Genomic DNA, 24,350 nt, shown 5'->3' on the forward strand with positions numbered 1-24,350 from the left:
AGGGATAGGCCCATTCTATGAATTATATTTATGATTGAAATAACACCCACCCTGTATTCAAGAGTATGCTGGGTCAACTGATGGCGGACACAACACATACACCTCAGAGGATGTAAATTAGGGTCTAAACTACAACATATGCGAAAATAAATGAAACAAATCTGAGTTTATGCGTTTTTAGATACAGTACTTTAGATTTTTTTAAATAAAAAAAACATTTATTTCAAGAAATTCTAAATAGTTTGACAACCCTGTTTTTAAGCTTTTAAATGATATCAAACTCAACAATAATCTTTTCCAGTGATGAAGATATGGATGTCTCATGGTATGGTATGCAAAAAGGGGCAGCTCTATCTCGTGAATGTTTTGGCATTCAGGTCCAAGAATGTCACTTTCTGACCACTTCTACCATGGGCAAATATGTATGGAAAGTTTCATTCAAATCAAAAGGGGTGTGCTCAAAAAGTAATTAAAATCAAATAGAACGCCCTTTCTGTTTAGGAGGGTAATTAACCACAAACCCTTCATTAACTTGTCATTTGAAACAATGTGGCCAATCAGCTTAAATCCAATAGTTTTTTTCATATTGAACATACATATTAAACTGTACACAACCAGTGCAATATGTATGTCCAATATGAAGAAAAAAAACGATTGGATTTAAGCTGAATGGCCACACTTTAAAGCCACAAAATGAGCAGAAACACTCCTCCGGGTGTAAACTCTGTAGATTTGGAAACAAGAAGTGCTCCTTAGTAGAACAACCTCCCCCCTTTTACTGCGACACAACGTACAGGCAATTCTGCAATAAATGATAGGAGTACACACACAAAAAAACATTGTTGAGCATTTAGACTTGAAAAAACATAAATCACATAATATCTCATAGAAATACTTTTAATTATTCTTTGTATGATAACTAGTATAAAATATTGATAATGGTTGCACATTTCCCATCATTTTCAACCCAATTATTAATTCCTTACAAAAAAACATTGCAGTTTCGTAACTGCAGTTTTGGACCCAGTAATTGCAGAATAATTGCAGTTTGCTGTGGTTGAACTGCAGTTTTACTGCACTGTAACTGCAGTTACATTGCAAAATTAGTTCATTAAAACATTTTGGATGCATTATAGGCCTATAGTGTATTGCATTAGGACCAATGGAGTGGGTGGAGTAGAACGTGTTGCTGGCATATAGACCTCAGCCCTCCATGAAATAACGTCATATATAGACTTTAGTGAGTAATCCCAACCCCACTTTTACTTTGGCACTTAGAAGTTGTCTCTATATGCCAATATGTAATTGAAGGCCTATAGTGTATTGCATTGGGACCAACGGTGTAGGTGGTGTTGAAAGTGTTGCTGGACATACAGTATAGACCTTAGTCCCCCATGAAATAACACCATACAGCTTCTACAGACACTAGTGAGTAATCCCAACCCCACTTTTACTTCTACACCTAGAATAGTTCTCTCTAAAAGCCAATATGTAATAATGTATAGTGTATTGCATTGGGGGGATTTACTTGACCTTGGAACATGTTTAAAACCCCAATGTAATGAAAATATCACTTAAATATTAACAAATATGAATCATGGTTAATGTTTAGACAATTACGTTTCACATATCAACAAGTACAGGTTATTGATACTTTTCTACTATTACATGGGAAACTTTTATTTGGAAAAATATCGAAAATCCGTGACCCGGAAGTACTTTTTTTGTGTCGTGACAAGGCGCTGATGTAAACAGTGACCAATAACGATTTCACCGTTAGAGTTTTACTTTAGACGTTTATGAACACCCTGGAACTCAAAATATGAATCATTTATCAGTATAACATAATAAACATACCCCATGTAGTGAGTAATTCGCGTTTGAGACGGGACTTGCTTGATAGATGTTATCTAGGTAACGCTAGCTACCTAGCTGCGTAGCTAACAATGGCTAACTGTATGGTTTTTCACACTCAAATAGCCTCCATTATGGAGGTGCTAGCGAATGCAGCCGTGGCAGAGATATGTAAAGTAGTAGACGACGACTATGCAGTGTTTCGTTTGGAAATAACTCAAAGCCAGAAAGAAAACAGGGCATTACGGAGGAAACTACAGCTACTGGAACTGAAGGTGTCACGCGAGCGCGTCCTTATCAGTCGTCCCAGAAGTGTCAAGATCCTCGACCGATACAGAGGAATGGCAAGAGGTACATTTTGCAGAATGCTGAGGCCTGTCGCCCCGTTCCGCTCTGCGCATGTGTGACTTTAGATTTGTTAACCACATAATATATGGTTAACCAGAATTGGGTGTTGGATATGTAATAATTCCCCAGATTACTTAACTAGATCTCTTGCGCAAAGACACAGTATCATAACCAAACCAGATTCTTGATTTACTACATTTCCTGTTATTTACTAATTGAAAACAATGTGATGCATGGAACATAACACATCAATCAATAAATAGTACATCAAGAAGTTATGAGAAATGTTACCTTACATCCTTGCCAATTCTAGACAGTATCAATAGTGTACAATATACTGTTGAGCATTGACAGTAGTTAACCTAACCACCTCTTTTCCCCCCAATCACTCTCTCAGGTGAAGGACATCTCACTGGAGGCCACAGGAGCTTTGTGAAGTCAGCGGGACACAATACATGGAGAGATGACCAACCAATCACGGTTGATGAGGGGAGTGGAACCTCAACCCAGCATGTTATCGTGATAGAGGTTAGTGTAATAGTGTTGCATTAAAAACAATGAGTTACTTTGTAAATCAAATGTGTCCCGTTTATTTCAGAAAGGCTCCCCTCAGCTTTTTACTTGCTTACATGTACATCCTTATTTATCTGCCAATGGGCAGTTTGTGAGACTTCCCTATGACATTGTTACCCAATTCTTACATGCTGACTATACCGGCCACACGTGTGCGCCATCGCGCGCATGTTGATTTTGTCTATCCACACCAGACACGATCTGGACATGCAGGTTGACATATCAAAGTGAACTCTGAACCAACTATATTCATTTGGGGACAGGTTGTTACACTGTGAGGGAAATGTTATGTTTATGTATCAAATCAATGCTACTTTCTAATAACTAATTGGAAAGGTTCTTGCAGATGACTGACTGATCGTGTATGGAGGAATCCTCAATATAACTGTTCCTCAACTTGGCAATATGCCCAGAATATTGCTATGGGAACAACCAAGGTATCTCAGTTTCAAGATCTCAACTTGGAGAGAGAGAAAGCCTCGTGAGGTATTGGTCAGTCAAATGTGCGAGCCACCGGTAGTGATGAATTAATTATGTTAAATCATGCAAATATAACTTGTCTGTGTATAGCCGTATATCAGACAACTGCTGGGACCGCTCCAACAGAGCTTCTGATAGACCTGTACGGGTTTGTTGTAACCTCTTCAGCTTGCTGATAAAAGAGTTATTCATTTTAAGATTGACTTCAGGTGTCCTTGGTGTTGAATTTCCACCACAACACATATGAAACATTCATGGACATTTAGCTAGCTAGCTTGCTGTTGCTAGCTAATTTGTCCTGGGATATATATAAATAAATAAAAATTGGGCTGGATCTTTGTAGAATATCGACCCATTTTGAGTCACAGAAAACAATGTGTTCTCTACTCTAACAATTAATCCACAGATACAAGGGGAAACCGAGTTGGTTTCTAGTAATCTCTCCTTGTTCAGTCATCTTTTTCTGTGGATTTTACAGTTGAAGTCGGAAGTTTACATACAACTTAGCCAAATACATTTGAACTCCTGACATTTAATCCTAGTAAAAATCCCCTGTCTTAGGTCAGTTAGGATCACCACTTTATTTTAAGAATGTGAAATAGTAGAGTGATTTATTTCAGTTTTTATTTATTTCATCACATTCCCAGTGGGTCAGAAGTTTACATACACTCAATTTGTATTTGGTAGCATTGGCTTTAAATTTTTTTACTTGGATCAAACATTTCGGTAGCCTTCCACAAGCTTCCCACAATAAGTTCACTGAATTTTGGCCCATTCTTCCTGACAGAGCTGGTGTAACTGAATCAGGCTTTTTCAGTTCTGCCCACACATTTTCTATGGGATTGAGGTCAGGGCTTTATGATGGCCACTCCAATACCTTGAGTTTGTTGTCCTTAAGCCTTTGCCACACCTTTGGAAGTATGCTTGGGGTCATTGTCCATTTGGAAGACCCAATTGCGACCAAGCTTTAACTTCCTGACTGATGTCTTGAGATGTTACTTCAATATATCCACATCATTTTCTTACGTCATGATGCCATCTATTTTGTGAAGTGCACTAGTCCCTCCTGCAGCAAAGCACCCCCACATCATGATGCTGCCACACCTGTTCTTCACAGTTGGGATGGTGTTCTTTGGCTTGCAATCCTCCCCCTTTTTCCTCCAAACATAACAATGGTCATTATGGCCAAACAGTTCTATTTTTGTTTCAGCAGACTAGAGGACATTTCTCCAAAAAAGTACGATCTTTGTCCCCATGTGCAGTTGCAAACCGTAGTCTGGCTTTTTTATGGCGGTTTTGGAGCAGTGGCTTCTTCCTTGCTGAGCGGCCTTTCAGGTTATGTCTATTGGATTCGTTTTACTGTGGATATAGATACTTTTGTACCTGTTTCCTCCAGCATCTTCACAAGGTCCTTTGCTGTTGTTCTGGGATTGATTTGCACTTTTCGCACCAAAGTACATTTATCTCTAGGAGACGGAAAGCGTCTCCTTCCTGAGCGGTATGACGGCTGCGTTGTCCCATGGTGTTTATACTTGCGTATTATTGTTTGTACAGATGAACGTGGTACCTTCAGGCATTTGGAAATTGCTCCCAAGGATGAACCAGACTTGTGGAGGTCTCCAATTTTTTTTTGAGGTATTGGCTGATTTCTTTTGATTTTCCCATGATATCGAGCAAAGAGGCACTGAGTTTGATGGTAGGCCTTGAAATACATCCACAGGTACACCTCCAATTCACTCAAATGATGTCAATTAGCCTATCAGAAACTTCTAAAGCCATGACATCATTTTCTGGAATTTTCCAAGCTGTTTAAAGGCACAGTCAACTTAGTGTATGTAAACTTCCGACCCACTGGAATTGTGATACAGTGAATTAATCTGTCTGTAAACAATTGTTGGAAAAATGAGTTGTCATACACAAAATAGATGTCCTAACCGACTGGCCAAAACTATAGTTTGTTAACAAGAAATTTGTGCACTGGTTGAAAAGCGAGTTTTAATGACTCCAACCTAACTTCCCATTTGAACTGTATGTCTATTATGTATGTACTAGGCACATGATCTGAGCCAAATGGGAGTCTAGGTATGTACCACTATCCGATTAGGGGGGTCAATGTAGCCTATGTTGTTTTGTTCTGAAATCACAATCACCCACTAATTAATTTGTCATGTTTGCAGCTCGTAATGTATCAATATTGTTAAAAAATTATCTATGACATCGCCAATGAATAGAAGCACAACTTTGGATTTCACCCCCATCTCAAAAGCAAATGGTTTTGACCGTTTGGAAGTTGTTAGTGAGCTTCTTTTCTCCTCCCGTTTTGGCCATGCAGTGCGCCAGATTGCTGTCCTCGTTGTGAAATTATGAACTTTACCCTGTATATCTAAAAATTACCATATTGTTTGAAGCAAACCTACCAAAACGTATTGCTGATGGTGAACCTGAACAATCGAAAACTCAAATCTATTGTAAGCCCCCGTTCAGCAGCTTAACTAGGCTACTGATTTTTCCTGGGGTTGTTCGGCATGCAAGCTGACTTATAGACCAATGACTGTCGACACAGGTACCTTCTTAGTTTGACACTGAATAGAGGACGCATTAGTTGTGACAAAAGATGAGGTATGGTAAGGTATAAATAAAGTAACATATTAGTGAATCAGCGCTTCGTAATGTTTGAATGAACTTTCTGACCGAAGCGTGCTACATTTGGATCGGTTTGGGATACGCGGACCAATGCAGTTGTATCTGAAACATTTCAATTGGGACCGATGCGTTTTGGTTAAATAGTTACATCCCTTCCAATTCTACTCATGAATAATAACCGCCTCTCTTCTTGTCAGTCTGCAGATGCAGAGGCTGCAGGTCCTGGAGGATCATCTCTGGTCAAGCAGGAGAGGACTGAAGGAGAGGAGGACTCACAACACAGCAGAGACATCCAGACTGGAGCAGCGGCTGTAGTGGCACACCCTGTAGCCACGGAGGACCTTGCCACCGCCCCCCAGCCTAGGACCCGATGCAGCATCACGGAGGTCAGTGGAACGCCGAACGCCGTCCTCAAGTCAGAGACAGACATCGAGACTTTAAATGTAACACAAAGGCATTTACACACAGGATCTGACCACAGATCAGACGCAGAGAGACTGGGGCCACTGGGATGTCCTCCTGCTTCCGGCTCAGAGTATTTACTTTACGGTAACCGAAGCCTGCGGACGGTTCATTCCCATCCGGACTCAGGTGACGGGTTAGAGACTGGCAATGATCCGTCTTGTTATTACACTACAGAGATGGACCCTGGCAACATATCCTTGGGTTTAGAGACACAGACTGATCAGTCTAGAGGGGACTGGAACCAGTACAGTGGTAGTGTATACTCTGAAGGGTGCCTAGATAAGAAAGGGGAGGGTTTGGTCATAGATGAAGTGACTGTGAAAGTGGAAGGTGACGTTCCTCCCACATGGAATGCAGATAGTCACCTAGGAGACGGACACTCACAGGGCAGAGGTTTCTTAGATTACAGGGAAAGCTTAGAGACAAATCCAAATGTCGTGACCCACTCGCTCAGGGATCCCGACCCAGTGTCCACATCGATGGGGCCTTCCAATTCACACGGCCGCGTCCTTTTTGATCAGGTATTGAACTCAAACGACAGGGCTATATCAAGCAATAGTAAAGAGAAACAGTTCCTCTGCATGTTCTGTAACAAAAGCTTCAGCTGCCCCCAGACAGTGGAGATCCACCAGAGGAGCCACACAAGGGTGAAACCCTTCAGCTGTACCCAGTGTCACATGCGCTTCACACAGGCTGGTGACCTGAAAAGGCACCACAGGGTCCACACAGGGGAGAAACCCTACAGCTGCCCCCAGTGTCATATCCGCTTCACCCAGGCTAGCAGCCTGAAGAGGCACCTGAAGGTCCACACGGGAGAAAGGCCGTTCGCCTGTACACACTGCGGGAAGAGTTTCTCAGAGAGGAGCTACCTCCGGATACACCAACAGAAAAACCATTCCACTAAATAAAAAACATTCCTATTCATAGCTTATTAAGTTTAGATCAAGCCCTGCATTAAAGACAAAGATGAATTGTCAGTGTTGTCAGCAGAAAATATCCACAGATGAATTTGGAATACCGAGAGTAACAGATTTCAGTGTTGAATATTCCTGGGTAGAATAGTGCATCCAGACATTGTGTGATACATAAGGCATATATATATAAGCCTAAAAGGTCTGTTATATATTGTGTTTGTACTGTGTAGGTTATATGATGTTCACAAATGCCTATTTCATTACTTCCATTCAACAACTTAGTTTTTTCCCCCGACGCTTTTAATTAGAAAATGTAGGCAGTTTATCAACTTCATGCAGATTTTTTGTTGAGACGTGTATGTGTGGTTTTCATATGGTGTATTTAAAACTTGTTTATATTTAGTAAACACAAAATGGGACTTTTCATTCTGACTTTCATTGAGACTCTCTTTAGTTTACATCTCACCTGATTCTGCATACACCTGACAGCGCTTTATAACCAATTTATACCTAACTATACCTACACATACCAATAGTCTATTATATTAACAAACACCCTGTCGTCTATTACACTAACAAACACCCCAACACAGGGCTGCCCAACCCTCTTCCTGGAGATCTACCGTCTTGAGGGTTTTCAGTCCAACCCTAATTTAACACACCTGATTCTACTTATTAGTTGCTCAACAAGACCTTAACTAGCTGAATCAGATATGTTAAATTAGGGTTGGAATGAAAACCTACAGGACAGTAGTTCTCCAGGAAGAGGGTTGGGCAGCCCTGCCCTATAGTCTATTACACTAACAAACACCCTATAGTCTATTACGCTAACAAACACCCTATATAGTCGATTACGCTAACAAACACCCTGTAGTGTATTACGCTAAAAAACAAATCAAAATCCAATCAAATTTATTTTTATATAGCCCTTCGTACATCAGCTGATATTCTCAAAGTGCTGTACAGAAACCCAGCCTAAAACCCCAAACAGCAAGCAAAGCATGTGAAAGAAGCACGGTGGCTAGGAAAAACTCCCTAGGAAAAACTCCCTAGAAAGGCCAAAAACCTAGGAAGAAACCTAGAGAGGAACCAGGCTATGAGGGGTGGCCAGTCCTCTTCTGGCTGTGCAGGGTGGATATTATAACAGAACATGGTCAAAATGTTAAAATGTTAAAATGTTCATAAATGACCAGCATGGTCAAATAATAATAATCATAGTAGTTGTCGAGGGTGCAACAAGCACGTCCGGTGAACAGGTCAGGGTTCCATAGCCGCAGGCAGAACAGTTGAAACTGGAGCAGCAGCACGGCCAGGTGGACTGGGGACAGCAAGGAGTCATCATACCAGGTAGTCCTGAGGCATGGTCCTAGGGCTCAGGTCCTCCGAGAGAAAGAGAGAAAGAGAGAATTAGAGAGAGCATATTTAAATTCACACAGGACACCGGATAAGACAAGAGAAATACTCCAGATGTAACAGACTGACCCTAGCCCCCCGACACATAAACTACTGCAGCATAAATACTGGAGGCTGAGACAGGAGGGATCAGAAGACACTGTGGCCCCATCCGATGATACCCCCGGACAGGGCCAAACAGGCAGGATATAACCCCACCCACTTTGCCAAAGCACAGCCCCCACACCACTAGAGGGATGTCTCCAACCACCAACTTACCGTCCTAAGACAAGGCCGAGTATAGCCCACAACGATCTCCGCCATGGCACAACCCAAGGGGGGGGCGCCAACCCAGACAGGAAGACCACGTCAGTGACTCAACCCACTCAAGTGACGCACCCCTCCCATGGACGGCATGGAAGAACACCAGTAGGCCAGTGACTCAGCCCCTGTAAAAGGGTTAGAGGCAGAGAATCCCAGTGGAAAGAGGGGAACCGGCAAGGCAGAGACAGCAAGGGCGGTTCGTTGCTCCAGCCTTTCCGTTCACCTTCACACTCCTGGGCCAGACTATACTTAATCATAGGACCTACTGAAGAGATAAGTCTTCAGTAAAGACTTAAAGGTTGAGACTGAGTCTGCGTCTCTCACATTGGTAGGCAGACCATTCCATAAAAATGGAGCTCTATAGGAGAAAGCCCTACCTCCAGCCGTTTGCTTAGAAATTCTAGGGACAATTAGGAGGCCTGCGTCTTGTGACCGTAGCGTACGTGTAGGTATGTACGGCAGGACCAAACCGGAAAGATAGGTAGGAGCAAGCCCATGTAATGCTTTGTAGGTTAGCAGTAAAACCTTGAAATCAGCCCTTGCCTTAACAGGAAGCCAGTGTAGGGAGGCTAGCACTGGAGTAATATGATCAAATTTTTTGGTTCTAGTCAGGATTCTAGCAGCCGTATTTAGCACTAACTGAAGTTTATTTAGTGCTTTATCCGGGTAGCCGGAAAGTTGAGCATTGCAGTAGTCCAGCCTAGAAGTAACAAAAGCATGGATTAATTTTTCTGCGTCATTTTTGGACAGAAAATTTCTGATTTTTGCAATGTTACGTAGATGGAAAAAAGCTGTCCTTGAAACAGTCTTGATATGTTCTTCAAAAGAGAGATCAGGGTCCAGAGTAACGCCGAGGTCCTTCACAGTTTTATTTGAGACGACTGTACAACCATCCAGATTAATTGTCAGATTCAACAGAAGATCTCTTTGTTTCTTGGGACCTAGAACAAGCATCTCTGTTTTGTCCGAGTTTAAAAGTAGAAAGTTTGCAGCCATCCACTTCTTTATGTCTGAAACACAGGCTTCTAGCGAGGGCAATTTTGGGGCTTCACCATGTTTCATTGAAATGTACAGCTGTGTGTCGTCCGCATAGCAGTGAAATTTAACATTATGTTTTCGAATGACATCCCCAAGAGGTAAAATATATAGTGAAAACAATAGTGGTCCTAAAACGGAACCTTGAGGAACACCGAAATTTACAATTGATTTGTCAGAGGACAAACCATTCACAGAGACAAACTGATATCTTTCCGACAGATAAGATCTAAACCAGGCCAGAACTTGTCCATGTAGACCAATTTGGGTTTCCAATCTCTCCAAAAGAATGTGGTGATCGATGGTATCAAAAGCGGCACTAAGATCTAGGAGCACGAGGACAGATGCAGAGCCTCGGTCTGACGTCATTAAAAGGTCATTTACCACCTTCACAAGTGCAGTCTCAGTGCTATGATGGGGTCTAAAACCAGACTGAAGCGTTTCGTATACATTGTTTGTCTTCAGGAAGGCAGTGAGTTGCTGTGCAACAGCTTTTTCAATTTTTTTTGAGAGGAATGGAAGATTCGATATAGGCCGATAGTTTTTTATAATTTCTGGATCAAGATTCGGCTTTTTCAAGAGAGGCTTTATTACTGCCACTTTTAGTGAGCTTGGTACACATCCGGTGGATAGAGAGCCGTTTATTATGTTCAACATAGGAGGGCCAAGCACAGGAAGCAGCTCTTTCAGTAGTTTAGTTGGAATAGGGTCCAGTATGCAGCTTGAGGGTTTGGAGGCCATGATTATTTTCATCATTGCGTCAAGAGATATAGTACTAAAACACTTTAGTATCTCCCTTGATCCTAGGTCCTGGCAGAGTTGTGCAGACTCAGGACAATGGAGCTTTGGAGGAATACCCAGATTTAAAGAGGAGTCTGTAATTTGCTTTCTAATGATCATGATCTTTTCCTCAAAGAAGTTCATAAATGTATTACTGCTGAAGTGAAAGCCATCCTCCATTTGCGAAGGCTGCTTTTTAGTTAGCTTTGCGACAGTATCAAAAAGAAATTTCGGATTGTTCTTATTTTCATCAATTAAGTTGGAAAAATAGGATGATCGAGCAGCAGTAAGGGCTCTTCGATACTGCACGGTACTGTCTTTCCAAGCTAGTCGGAAGACTTCCAGTTTGGTGTGGCGCCATTTCCGTTCCAATTTTCTGGAAGCTTGCTTCAGAGCTCGTGTATTTTCTGTATACCAGGGAGCTAGTTTCTTATCTAGGGTATTGCGCAAGGTTAAATTGAGTTCCTCGGTTAGGTGGTTAACTGATTTTTGTCCTCTGACGTCCTTGGGTAGGCAGAGGCAGTCTGGAAGGGCATCAAGGAATCTTTGGGTTGTCTGAGAATTTATAGCACGACTTTTAATGCTCCTTGGTTGGGGTCTGAGCAGATTATTTGTTGCAATTGCAAACGTAATACAATGGTGGTCCGATAGTCCAGGATTATGAGGAAAAACATTTAGATCCACAACATTTATTCCATGGGACAAAACTAGGTCCAGAGTATGACTGTGGCAGTGAGTAGGTCCAGAGACATGTTGGACAAAACCCACTGAGTCGATGATGGCTCCGAAAGCCTTTTGGAGTGGGTCTGTGGACTTTTCCATGTGAATGTTAAAGTCACCAAAAATGAGAATATTATCTGCTATGACTACAAGATCCGATAGGAACTCAGTGAGGAACACTGCATATGGCCCAGGAGGCCTATAAACAGTAACTATAAAAAGTGAGTGAGTAGGCTGCATAGATTTCATGACTAGAAGCTCAAAAGACGAAAACGTCATTGTTTTTTTTTTTTTTGTAAATTGAAATTTGCTATCGTAAATGTTAGCAACACCTCCGCCTTTGCCGGATGCACGGGGGGTATGGTCACTAATGTAACCAGGGGGTGAGGCCTCATTTAACACAGTAAATTCATCAGGCTTAAGCCATGTTTCAGTCAGGCCAATCACATCAAGATTATTATCAGTGATTAGTTCATTGACTATAACTGCCTTGGAAGTGAGGGATCTAACATTAAGTAACCCAATTTTGAGATGTGAGGTATCACAATCTCTTTCAATAATGGCAGGAATGGAGGAGGTCTTTATACTAGTGAGATTGCTAAAGCGAACACCGCCATTTTTAATTTTGCCCAACCTAGATCGAGGCACAGACACGGTCTCAATGGGGAAAGCTGAGCTGACTACGCTGACTGTGCTAGTGGCAGACTCCACTAAGCTGGCAGGCTGGCTAACAGCCTGCTGCCTGGCCTGCACCCTATTTCATAGTGGAGCTAGAGGAGTTAGAGCCCTGTCTATGTTCGTAGATAAGATGAGAGCACCCCTCCAGCTAGGATGGAGTCCGTCACTCAACAGGCCAGGCTTGGTCCTGTTTGTGGGTGAGTCCCAGAAAGAGGGCCAATTATCTACAAATTCTATCTTTTGGGAGGGGCAGAAAACAGTTTTCAACCAGCGATTGAGTTGTGAGACTCTGCTGTAGAGCTCATCACTCCCCCTAACTGGGAGGGGGCCAGAGACAATTCATCGATGCCGACACATCTTTCTAGCTGATTTACACGCTGAAGCTATGTTGCGCTTGGTGACCTCTGACTGTTTCATCCTAACATCGTTGGTGCCGACGTGGATAACAATATCTCTATACTCTCTACACTCGCCAGTTTTAGCTTTAGCCAGCACCGTCTTTAGATTAGCCTTAACGTCGGTAGCCCTGCCCCCTGGTAAACAGTGTATGATCGCTGGATGATTAGTTTTAAGTCTAATACTGCGGGTAATGGAGTCGCCAATGACTAGGGTTTTCAATTTGTCAGAGCTAATGGTGGGAGCCGTCGGCGTCTCAGACCCCACAACGGGAGGAGTAGAGACCAGAGAAGTCTCGGCCTCCGACTCCGACTCGCTTAATGGGGAGAACCGGTTGAAAGTTTCTGTCGGCTGAATAAGCGACACCGGTTGAGCATTCCTACAGCGTTTCCCTCCAGAAGCCATGAGAAAGATGTCCGGCTGCGGGGACCGTGCGAGGGGGTTTATACTAACATTACTATCTGTACTTACTGGTGGCACAGACGCTGTTTCATCCTTTCCTACACTGAAATTACCCTTGCTTAACGATCGCGTCTGAAGCTGGGCTTGCAGCACAGCTATCCTTGCCGTAAGGCGATCGTTCTCCTGTATATTATAAGTACAACGACTGCAATTAGAAGGCATCATGTTAATGTTACTTAGCTTCGGCTGTTTGAAGTCCTGACGAACCATGTCCAGATAAAACCTCCGGGGTGAAAAAGTTGAATGAAAAAAGTTGAGTGAGGGAAAAAGTAAAAATATACGGTAATGAAAAAGTAAAAAACCGTCAGGTATCAAAGTAAGATCGGCAACAAAAACGCACAGCAGCGTAAACAAGTCTGCAAGTTGTGACCGGAAACAGGAAAAACACCCTGTAATCTATTACGCTAACAAACACCCTGTAGTCTATTACGCTAACAAACACCCTATAGTCTATTACGCTAACAAACACCCTATAGTCGATTACGCTAACAAACACCTTGTAGTGTATTACACTAACAAACACCCTGTAGTGTATTACGCTAACAAACACCCTGTAGTGTATTACGCTAACAAACACCCTGTCGTTTATTACGCTAACAAACACCCTGTCGTTTATTACGCTAACAAACACCCTGTCGTTTATTACGCTAACAAACACCCTATACAGTCTATTACGCTAACAAACACCCTATATAGTCTGTTACACTAACAAACAGCCTATAGTCTATTACACTAACAAACACCCTGTAGTGTATTACGCCTACAAACACCCTGTAGTGTATTACGCCTACAAACACCCTGTAGCGTATTACGCCTACAAACACCCTGTAGCGTATTACGCTAACAAACACCCTGTAGCGTATTACGCTAACAAACACCCTGTAGCGTATTACGCTAACAAACACCCTGTAGCGTATTACGCTAACAAACACCCTGTAGCGTATTACGCTAACAAACACCCAATAGTCGATTACGCTAACAAACACCTTGTAGTGTATTACACTAACAAACACCCTGTAGTCTATTACACTAACAAACACCCTATACAGTCTATTATACTAACAAACACCCTATATAGTCTGTTACACTAACAAACACCCTATATAGTCTATTACACTAACAAACAGCCTATAGTCTATTACGCCTACAAACACCCTGTAGTGTATTACTCCTACAAACACCCTGTCGTGTATTACACTAACAAACACCCTGTAGCGTATTACGCTTACAAACACCCTGTAGCGTATTACGCTTACAAACACCCTGTAGCGTATTACGCTAACAAACACCCTGTAGCGTATTACGCTAACAAACACCCTGTAGCGTATTACGCTAACAAACACCCTGTAGCGTATTACGCTAACAAACACCCTGTAGCGTATTACGCTAACAAACACGCTGTAGCGTATTACGCTAACAAACACGCTGTAGCGTATTACGCTAACAAACACCCTGTAGCGTATTACGCTAACAAACACCCTGTAGCGTATTACGCTAACAAACACCCTGTAGCGTATTACGCTAACAAACACCCTGTAGCGTATTACGCTAACAAACACCCTGTAGCGTATTACGCTAACAAACACCCTGTAGCGTATTACGCTAACAAACACCCTGTAGCGTATTACGCTAACAAACACCCTGTAGCGTATTACGCTAACAAACACCCTATAGTCTATTACACTAACAAACACCCTATAGTCTATTACGCTAACAAACACCCTATAGTCTATTACGCTAACAAACACCCTGTAGTCTATTACACTAACAAACACCTACTGATGAAGAATTTTGACTTATCATAGCTGACTTATTTTTACCCACATCATCATATTTATGTCCACCATGATGGGTTTAACAACAATGAAGTCATTCTGTAACTACAGTATAGGACTCAAACGTAGTGGGGATGGATAAACACTCCGGGCCATACTTGCAAAAATTAGAAAAGGTTAAGTTTAAGCGACCACCTGATTAGGTTAGTAGGTTAGCATAGGGCTAAATTTGCAAGCTTATGTAATGGAAACAGCTGACATGTAGCCTTTGCTCACGTGCCACTATGTCAATGATTTTAATTGGCTGATGCTTAAACTTAACCTTGAACTTAAAACTTTTCTAATGTTTGTATGTATGGCCTCCACATGCTGAAAGTGTGTTTATTATACGTCTGTGCGACTGTGTGTGTGTACGTACCTGATGGAGTGTATGTCAGTGTAATCTGTAACACCTGTCTCTTCCAGGAGGAGAGTCCAGAGGTGCTGCTGGTGAAGGATGAGGGGTGTGAGGAGGGTCTAGGGAACCCTGAGGGGACCATGGTCATGGAGGACAACCAGACTACACCTCCTGAATCCACAGAGGAACCAGCTGAGCAGCACAGGACCACACACAGTCTCACTGAGGTGAGCCCACTGTGAACTACTGTCTGAATGGTATTAGGTCAGGGCCCGTATACACAAAGCTTCTCAGAGTAGGAGTGCTGATCTAGGATCAGTTTAGCCTTTTAGATCATAATAATAACACTATGTAGACAGGTGGGGACCAGGGCCCGTAGTTATCTAACTGCCCGAAAATTCTCAGTTATGCAAATTTGGTCCTACTTTTACGCATAAGAGTAAGAGCAGGTTATCAACATTCCTATCTCAAGGTGTATTTAAGAGAGCTCAAGAGGTATCCTAACCAGTTAGGAGTTGCCAGAAGATGGCTGCATTGAGACGATGGCAAGCACACACATTTAGGGAGGATTTTGTATTTATTTTTTACAAACATATGGTAATGACAATTTAATAAAAAGATACCGGTTAGATAGGGATGGTATACTTTGTGACCGACCTTGTCCGTGATGCTATTTCTCCATCTACGGAATGATCATGTGCTCTCTTGGCAGAGATGAAAGCAATTGCCGCTTTACCCTTCTTGGCAACAGGAAAAATGCAACGGTGTAACAGCGATGATTTGGGTTCATCACAGACTACTATCAACAGAGCAAGATCCGTCAAACCCAGATGGCATTTACAGCGCCTCAAATCATGCAAACGTTTATTGATTTTCCCCACCACTCAACGCCAGATTATTCAAAAACAAGCTTTCATCCAAATCGCTGGTTTTCTGGGAGTTGTTGGCGTCATTAATTGTACCCACATCAAAACCATTGCCCCATACGGTTGAGGACACATTAAATCAATCGAAAGCGTTACTTAAGTGTTTTTGTTTTTATGCAGACAATATGATTCTTGATGTTGTAGCCAACTGGCCTGGGTCTACACATGACTCCAGAATGCTCAGTGAGAGTGGCCTCAACATGCTGTTTGAGCGCAATGTTGTTCCCCCTGGATGTCACCAGCTTGGTGACAAGGGGTACCCCCAGATAAGGTGGCTGGTAATCCCTTTTCCTATGACCTCTTTCCCACGCTCAGCTCAATTATAACAGGTGAGGCAATAGGCCAAACATTTGATTTACTGGGCTAAAGTGGACTATCTCAGCATAATTGAAATATGAATCCATATGTAAACATTGTTTTATCTGAAGGGTTTACAATATCACAAGGAGCATGGTAGAAAGAGGAATCGGCCAGGGGAAGAGGCGATTTCATGTTCTCTATGGAGAGGTGCGTCACAGCCCAAGCAAGGATGGTCTGCCGCATAAGAATGACTTATGGCATATTGCACGACATCCGAACTACGGCTGATCCCTCTACCTCCTGATGATGGAAAATCGTGGCCCAGTGCCATAGGTGGACAGTGAATGCTTTTCCGCCAGCGCTTTACCAACCTTCACTTTAGGTAGGCTCGCATAGCAATCTCCACACTTCGTTTTGGCGCTTTGTCAGCCCAGGAGAATGGTCTCGCAGAACCAAATATCTAGCTACATAACATTAAGCTATTGGAATGGGAGCGCATCATACAGATATGCCATAGTGGGCTAACATTTAGATATAGGTGAACAAATACAATAAAAAAGCTTAAGAAATAATATGGTGTGTAAGAGTTATATTCCTCCTGCAAATGCAAAACTTGTACTTCCGGGGAGCCGTTGGTGAATGTCCTGCAGCAACAGCGAAGTGGAGGTCCACTCAGACGATGGCACTAGAGATGCGCTCCAATAAGAATTGTTTTCAGTTTAGCTTACTTGTCCAATAACATTTTATTTGTTAATCAAAATATGTGAATAAAAGTGTTTGAAATGCAACAGTATGCTTAAATCCTACTTATTGTACTGCTCAGTGACCCTCAACAGCGCAACGTCTGAGTCCTCTCCAATGCCGGAGATGGACACATTTGAGCCCTGCAGGTAGTTAAACACATTCAGCTATGGCACTGTTTACGTGGAGGGCCACCTCCTGAATGCAGAGAATACCCATTAGACAACAAAATAGTCTACTTTACAGTGTGCATATCATAGCAACTGAATTGAGGCCTACCTGTTTTTTCCGTTAACCTTCAGAAGTTGGCAATCTCCAACCTACATTTTGATAGGAATGTGTACCAGCGTTGTTCACATTCATCAGGAGTTCTTATGGAAAAATGAAGTGTCCTGTTTATTGTTTCAGAGATGGCTTTTGATAATGCTTTTGTATTTCTCAACTTGTTCTGCAAGTAAAATACTTTCCTCATCCCGCCAGTTTGGTTTTATTTTTAAATTTCATGATCTTATGTCGCATAATGTCATGTGTTTAAAAAGGCTAGAAAACTTCAAATGGATTGGTAGTTCTGTGTAAAGAGGGTAATGTGAGACAGCTGTTAATAATGTTCTAATCAAACTAATTGGGTGAGTTAGATTAGCCTCTTTTTCTCGCCACAGTGCCAACATTTCATGCGCCGGTGTGCCTGGGAGTATTATTTAACCTAAATAGGTCTAATAGCCAATGTTACAATTGGCCAACTGTCACATGTGCTCCCTCTCCGGCCTCGAGGTCACCAGGCTGCTCGTTATGGCGCACACCTGTCACCATCGTTGCGCGTCGTCAGACTCACCTGGACTCCATCACTTCCCTGATTACCTTCCCTATGTATGTCACTCCCTTTGGTTCCTTCCCCAGGCGCCATTGTTTCTGTTTCAGTTTTATGGCTGTGCGTTGTTCGTGAATTGATTCAAATCACTGACTCCCTGAACTTGCTTCCCGACTCAATAATGATTATATTTTATGATTACATTTGAATGTAACAATAAAACAATATATCTAATAGCCTACAAAACTAACAATGTTGCTAGCCCTGTAATTGGTTTGATATTGTTGCTTAAATGTATCAGTCTTGTTTTTGGAAATGTGGAATCCACTCAGTGTGCCCTTTTTCTACCCCCCCCCAAAAAAAACGCCATTACACATTCACTTAACGGCTTTTCTCGTGTCGTAAAAACGTGCTGAGATCGACTAACTCCTACTCACCGGTGAGAGTTGGGGGGAGACGCTTAATAACGACCCTTTTAGGTCCTATTCTGAGCAGTGCGTAAATTAGGTCACAGTCGTACTTTCAGCGCGTTTCCTATGAGTAATTCTGAGAGCTTGATAACTACGGGCCCTGATTCTCGATTAGCACTTATACTCTGAAACTGGGCCCCTATCCACAAAGCGTCTCAAAGGGTCTTAGGAATCCTGTTAACCTGTTTTCAGACAAAAAACTCCCAGCTCAGAGTATGTTTTAGGATGATGTTAAGACACTGCTCAGACAAACTCTGAGCCAGGAGTAAAATAAACTCATAAAAGTTTCTCAGCTGGTAATCATGACAGTTTGAGGTACTGCAAAGGGAAAATAGTGATGACGCTCAAAGACATTGTCGCAAATTATGGGTATTAACCAACGGTGAAAAGGCATCGCCAGCTATAGGATACTTCATACAACCACGGTGAATGTGACTGCACATCAAATGTTGCGATGGTAAAGACATTTATCATTTTCGCCTGACATGATCACTTCGCCTTCTCTTAATTCTTGCCTAATATGTTGGCATGCATAACCTTTTTTTTTAAACATTTGACATTTTGAATAATCTGATAGGCATATTATACTGAATCACGCAGTATAGTGGTTGTTAAAAGCAGAACTTTGATATTACCATTATATCCACACACTCCCATTTAACTGTAAATTGCTTTAGCACAGTAGGCATCAAGTTACTTGCCAATGTTGCATAAAACCTTGAAAGGTCTAATCTTTACCCAACACAAGTAAAAGTTAACATAGCCCCTAGATGCTTTCAATTGCTCAATTTATAGGCATTCCCAATTTAGGCATTTTGTAACAATCTGTTATTCCCCTTGAAATAACACGGAAGTAGGTTCATGAAATAATTGAATGAAAAATACACAGAGTGTCCAAAACATTAAGAACAGCTTCCTAATATTGAGTTTTGCCTTCAGAACAGGGATACTGGCCCATGTTGACTCCAATGCTTCCATCAGTTGTGTCAAGTTGGCTGGATGTCCTTTTGGTGGTGGACCATACTTGATACACACAGGAAACTGTGTATCAAACTGTACCCATTCAAAGGCATTTAAATCTTTTGTCTTGCCCATTCACCCTCTGAATGGCACACATACACAATCCATGTCTCAATTGTCTCAAGGCTTAAATTTTTTTTTTTTACCTGTCTCCTCCCCTTCATCTACACTGATTGAAGTGGATTTAGCAGGTGACATCAATAAGGGATCATAGCTTTCACCTGGTCAGTCTGTCATGGAAAGAGCAAGTGTTCATAATGTTTTGTACACTCAATATATGATTATTTATTAGCCTAGTGGTTGTTAGTAATTAGGCATATCATGTGAATTAAACCTTGTGAAATCATTGTCAAAAGCGCAGACCTACATGGGAATACTGTTGCATGTAGGTCTAGATTATTTATATATTGATCATCTAGAAATATCAACACATTATTTCAACAACTCTAAAGAAATGTCCTGTCTATGGCACCGGAACCACTGACTCGCTGCCCTTTTCTATTATCAAGACACCTGCTGATAACTCTGGTTAGGAAACAACTGGTTAGGAAAGCTCATGAGGTCTCCTAAATATCTGTCAACTAGGTGGGACTCATGACTAAAGAGGCTTCAAGCATAGCTTTTATTTTTACCCTTAAGAGTAGGAGTAAAATGTCTCTATTCTCAGCACTTACGACCAATTTTCTACTCTGAGATGCTTTGTGGATACGGCCCCTGGTCTTGATTAATTTTGTCTTAAGTGTGGGATCATGCCTTTGAAGTATCAAACCATTAAAGAGTGTCAGATAGTTGATTTGACTAACACGCTTACAAAGTATCACATCAACTAACATGTTTGCATTCTACTCACAGCAATCCCTCTTTGCCCAATCAGAAGATGCTCCATAGCAGGGTGCTCATATCAGATTTCTTGATCCAACATCCTCTCACTCTGTATCTCTTACAGTCAGTAGACATGGAGGATGGGAAGCCTGATCTGCTGCTGGTCAAAGAGGAAACAATAGAAGACGGACCAGAGAGCATTGATCTGCTGAGTGGACTAAAGATGGGGGAGCAAGGTAAGGGAGAAATACATATAGCCTACATACAGTAATAGATGTTCAATGGGAATAGTGATGCACCTGGCTATTATTTTATATTTTTCTTTATTCACGAAATTAAATCAATACAACTTATATTTACACACAAAAACACACATTGTATGAACTTCTCCAGGTAATTGACCAAAAAAACTGCATATGTAGAATTCTCTGCCATGTTTGTAAAGTCTATTTTGTAACCTCTTCTTGCAGGTGGTTTGCTGGAGGCTAACAGAGGAGACTGGGCGGCCATCTTGGATTCCCAGACTGGTGCAGCCAAGGACCCAGGGGACAACATCACTGAGCAGGCCAGGACCAGAGGTGACACAGTGGAGGTCAGTGGATGGGACAGCATCCTCAACTCTGGAGTGGGGAACAACACTGTTAACCAGAAACAGACTGTCGAACACAAAACAACAACCAAACTTAGTTGCCATGACAACAGACTGGCTGAGACCAGGGCGAGGCGTAGATTTGGTCTGCAGGGACGGGGAGGTGTCCGTATGCGGCAGGAGAGAACAGACACAGACTCGGCTAGCGATGCTCCGTCCTGCTCCTATAGTTGTGATTCAGAGAGACTGATGGCGCCTCAGGTTAACCCCCAAACAGGTGCTGCCTTCAGCCTGCCTTCTATAGGATCTATCAACTGGAACATGGACCCTGTGACAACACAGACACTCCCTGGCCTTCATCCTCCTCACACTCTCCTAATGTTAAACCAGAACTCAGACAATGCCAGTGCCTCAACACCAAATGGCTACACAAGCCCATTGACAAATGACAGGAGTAGTAACTCTATCTGCAGATCTGGTGGCAAAGAGAAGCGCTTCCCGTGTTCATTCTGTGGGAAAGCCTTCAGTTTCCCCAAACAGGTGGAGATCCACCAGAGGATGCACACGGGGGAGAAACCATTCGGCTGTCATCTTTGCCGGACCAGTTTCTCCCAATTGTCCAACCTGAAGAGGCACCAGAGGGTCCACACAGGGGAGAAGCCTTACAGCTGCCCCCAGTGTGAGAAGAGGTTCTCCCACCAGCACCATCTGAAGATACACCTGAAGGTCCACACAGGGGAAAGGCCTGTACGCACTGGGGAAAGAGTTTCTCGGAGAGGAGCTACCTCAGGATACACCAGCAGAAAATGCACACGGACAACGTATAGTGTATAGTGAGTGATACAGAATTTGTCACTTTAAAAAAAAGCCAAAAACAAATAAAGTATGTCTTCTCCTTCAGGGTCCCGTCTAATGCCTGGTGACTGGGTTCATACAAGGCCTGGGCCTGAATCTGGGTCTAGCCTTCCTCAGTTACCCCACCAATACAGACAGGGTCATGATGGGCGTTCACCACAAGAGGTACCTAGCCTATAACACAGCACACAATGTCAACAACACCCAAACAATGACTAGAGGTCAAGGAGGGAGCTCAAAGACTAACCACCTGTCTACCTCCTCTAATGTCATTGGGTCACAACATGGGAGGCCGAGCATTAAGACGGACATCGACAAGCCGTATGCCTGCCTCACGTGTGTGAAGCACTTCGCTGAGGTGAACTATGCGAAGCAGCACCAGACCGTTCACACCAAGGAGAGGCCCTTCAAGTGCAAACTGTTACAAGAGCTTCTCATTCCTGAGTAACATTATCAGACATAGGAGTGTCCACAATGGGGAGAAATCGTAGCAGTGTGGTTTGAGATGTACACAGGGAATATCTGGAAACTATTATTTAGCTGACATATTATACTAATGTGAAGTGTCTTGGGGTAAGAGGGTAATTAACCACATAATTCATTAAACCTTTGTTAACTTGTCATTTAAAATAGGCTTGTGTACCTGTTTTTAGAGAGACTAGGCTAGAATAAAGGACAGTTTAATATTGACCTTACTGAGGTGATGTAGATGGAATAAAGTAATTATTCTTTTCTACTCTATTCTTGCTAACACACTGTTCTTTCTAAACAAGTCTGCTCTCTGCTTGAAATATACTGAGATTTGATGTGTAATGTAATAAGCAGTACCGTATTTCAAAGAACAGCGTAAATAACTTTTTCATTTAACCACACCCTGTGAGCTATGACGCCAACCAATAAGATACTTTCTCTTCAGTGTAAACAGAAGTGTGTGTGGCTAGGCGACAAGGTGGAAGCGGATGTGGAACTGGAATCGGATGGCGATGGAAAAAAGGATGAGTGGATTTTTGTCCAAAAGAATGGGAAAAGGAGAAAAATTGTTGTGGAAAATGTCTAGTTCTGATCACATCCCATTGTATCTGATAGGCCTGTGGTTTTTGGAAAAACAAATGTAGGCCTACAGTGGGGGGAAAAAAGTATTTGATCCCCTGCTGATTTTGTACGTTTGCCCACTGACAAAGAAAGGATCAGTCTATAATTTTAATGGTAGGTTTATTTGAACAGTGAGAGACAGAATAACAACAAAAATATCCAGAAAAACGCATGTCAGAAATGTTATAAATTGATTTGCATTTTAATGAGGGAAATAAGTATTTGACCCCCTCTCAATCAGAAAGATTTCTGGCTCCCATGTGTCTTTTATACAGGTAATGAGCGGAGATTAGGAGCACACTCTTAAAGTGAGTGCTCCTAACCGCAGCTTGTTACCTGTAAAAAAGACACCTGGGAGACAGAAATCTTTCTGATTGAGAGGGGGTCAAATACTTATTTCCCTCAAACTCTCCACCATGGCCAAGACCAAAGAACTCTCCAAGGATGTCAGGGACAAGATTGTAGACCTACACAAGGCTGGAATGGGCTTCAAGACCATCGCCAAGCAGCTTGGTGAGAAGGTGACAACATTTGGTGCGATTATTCGCAAATGGAAGAAACACAAAAGAACTGTCAATATCCCTCGGCCTGGGGCTCCATGCAAGATCTCACCTCGTGGACTTGCAATGATCATGAGAACGGTGAGGAATCAGCCCAGAACTACACGGGAGGATCTTGTCAATGATCTCAAGGCAGCTGGGACCATAGTCACCAAGAAAACAATTGGTAACACACTACGCCGTGAAGGACTGAAATCCTGCAGTGCCCGCAAGGTCCCCCTGCTCAAGAATACATATACATGCCTGTCTGAAGTTTGCCAATGAACATCTGAATGACTCAGAGGACAACTGGTGAAAGTGTTGTGGTCAGATGAGACCAAAATGGAGCTCTTTGACATCAACTCAACGTGTTTGGAGGAGGAGGAATGCTGCCTATGACTCCAAGAACACCGTCTCCACCGTCAAACATGGAGGTGGAAACATTATGCTTTGGGGGTGTTTTTCTGCTAAGGGGACAGGACAATTTCACCGCATCAAAGGGATGATGGTCGGGGCTATGTACCGTCAAATCTTGGGTGAGAACCTCCTTCCCTCAGCCAGGGCATTGAAACTGGGTCGTGGATGGGTATTCCAGCATGACAATGACCCAAAACACACAGCCAAGGCAACAAAGGAGTGGCTCAAGAAGAAGCACATTAAGGTCCTGGAGTGGCCTAGCCAGTCTCCAGACCTTAATCCCATAGAAAATCTGTGGAGGGAGCTGAAGGTTCGAGTTGTCAAACGTCAGCCTTGAAACCTTAATGACTTGGAGAAGATCTGCAAAGAGGAGTGGGACAAAATCCCTCCTGAGATGTGTGCAAACCTGGTGGCCAACTACAAGAAACATCTGACCTCTGTGATTTCCAACAAGGGTTTTGCCACCAAGTACTAAGTCATGTTTTGCAGAGGGGTCAAATACTTATTTCCCTCATTAAAATGCAAATCATTTTAT

General features: G+C 42.5%; 1 protein-coding gene across 1 annotated transcript; it reads left to right on the forward strand.

The window, feature by feature from the left end:
* The first annotated feature begins 1,738 nt into the window (after positions 1 to 1,738).
* LOC106610043 (uncharacterized) lies at positions 1,739 to 22,397 on the forward strand. Its single transcript, XM_045723163.2, has 6 exons — positions 1,739 to 2,205; positions 2,600 to 2,730; positions 6,096 to 6,284; positions 15,305 to 15,463; positions 20,448 to 20,559; positions 20,794 to 22,397. Exons 1-6 carry the CDS (start codon positions 1,947 to 1,949, stop codon positions 21,744 to 21,746), a joined length of 1,803 nt encoding a protein of 600 aa, XP_045579119.1. The 5' UTR covers positions 1,739 to 1,946; the 3' UTR covers positions 21,747 to 22,397.
* Positions 22,398 to 24,350: the final 1,953 nt, after the last annotated feature.

Source organism: Salmo salar, chromosome 08, assembly GCF_965601325.2.
Source record: "Salmo salar chromosome 08, fSalSal1, whole genome shotgun sequence".
NCBI lineage: Eukaryota > Metazoa > Chordata > Actinopteri > Salmoniformes > Salmonidae > Salmo > Salmo salar.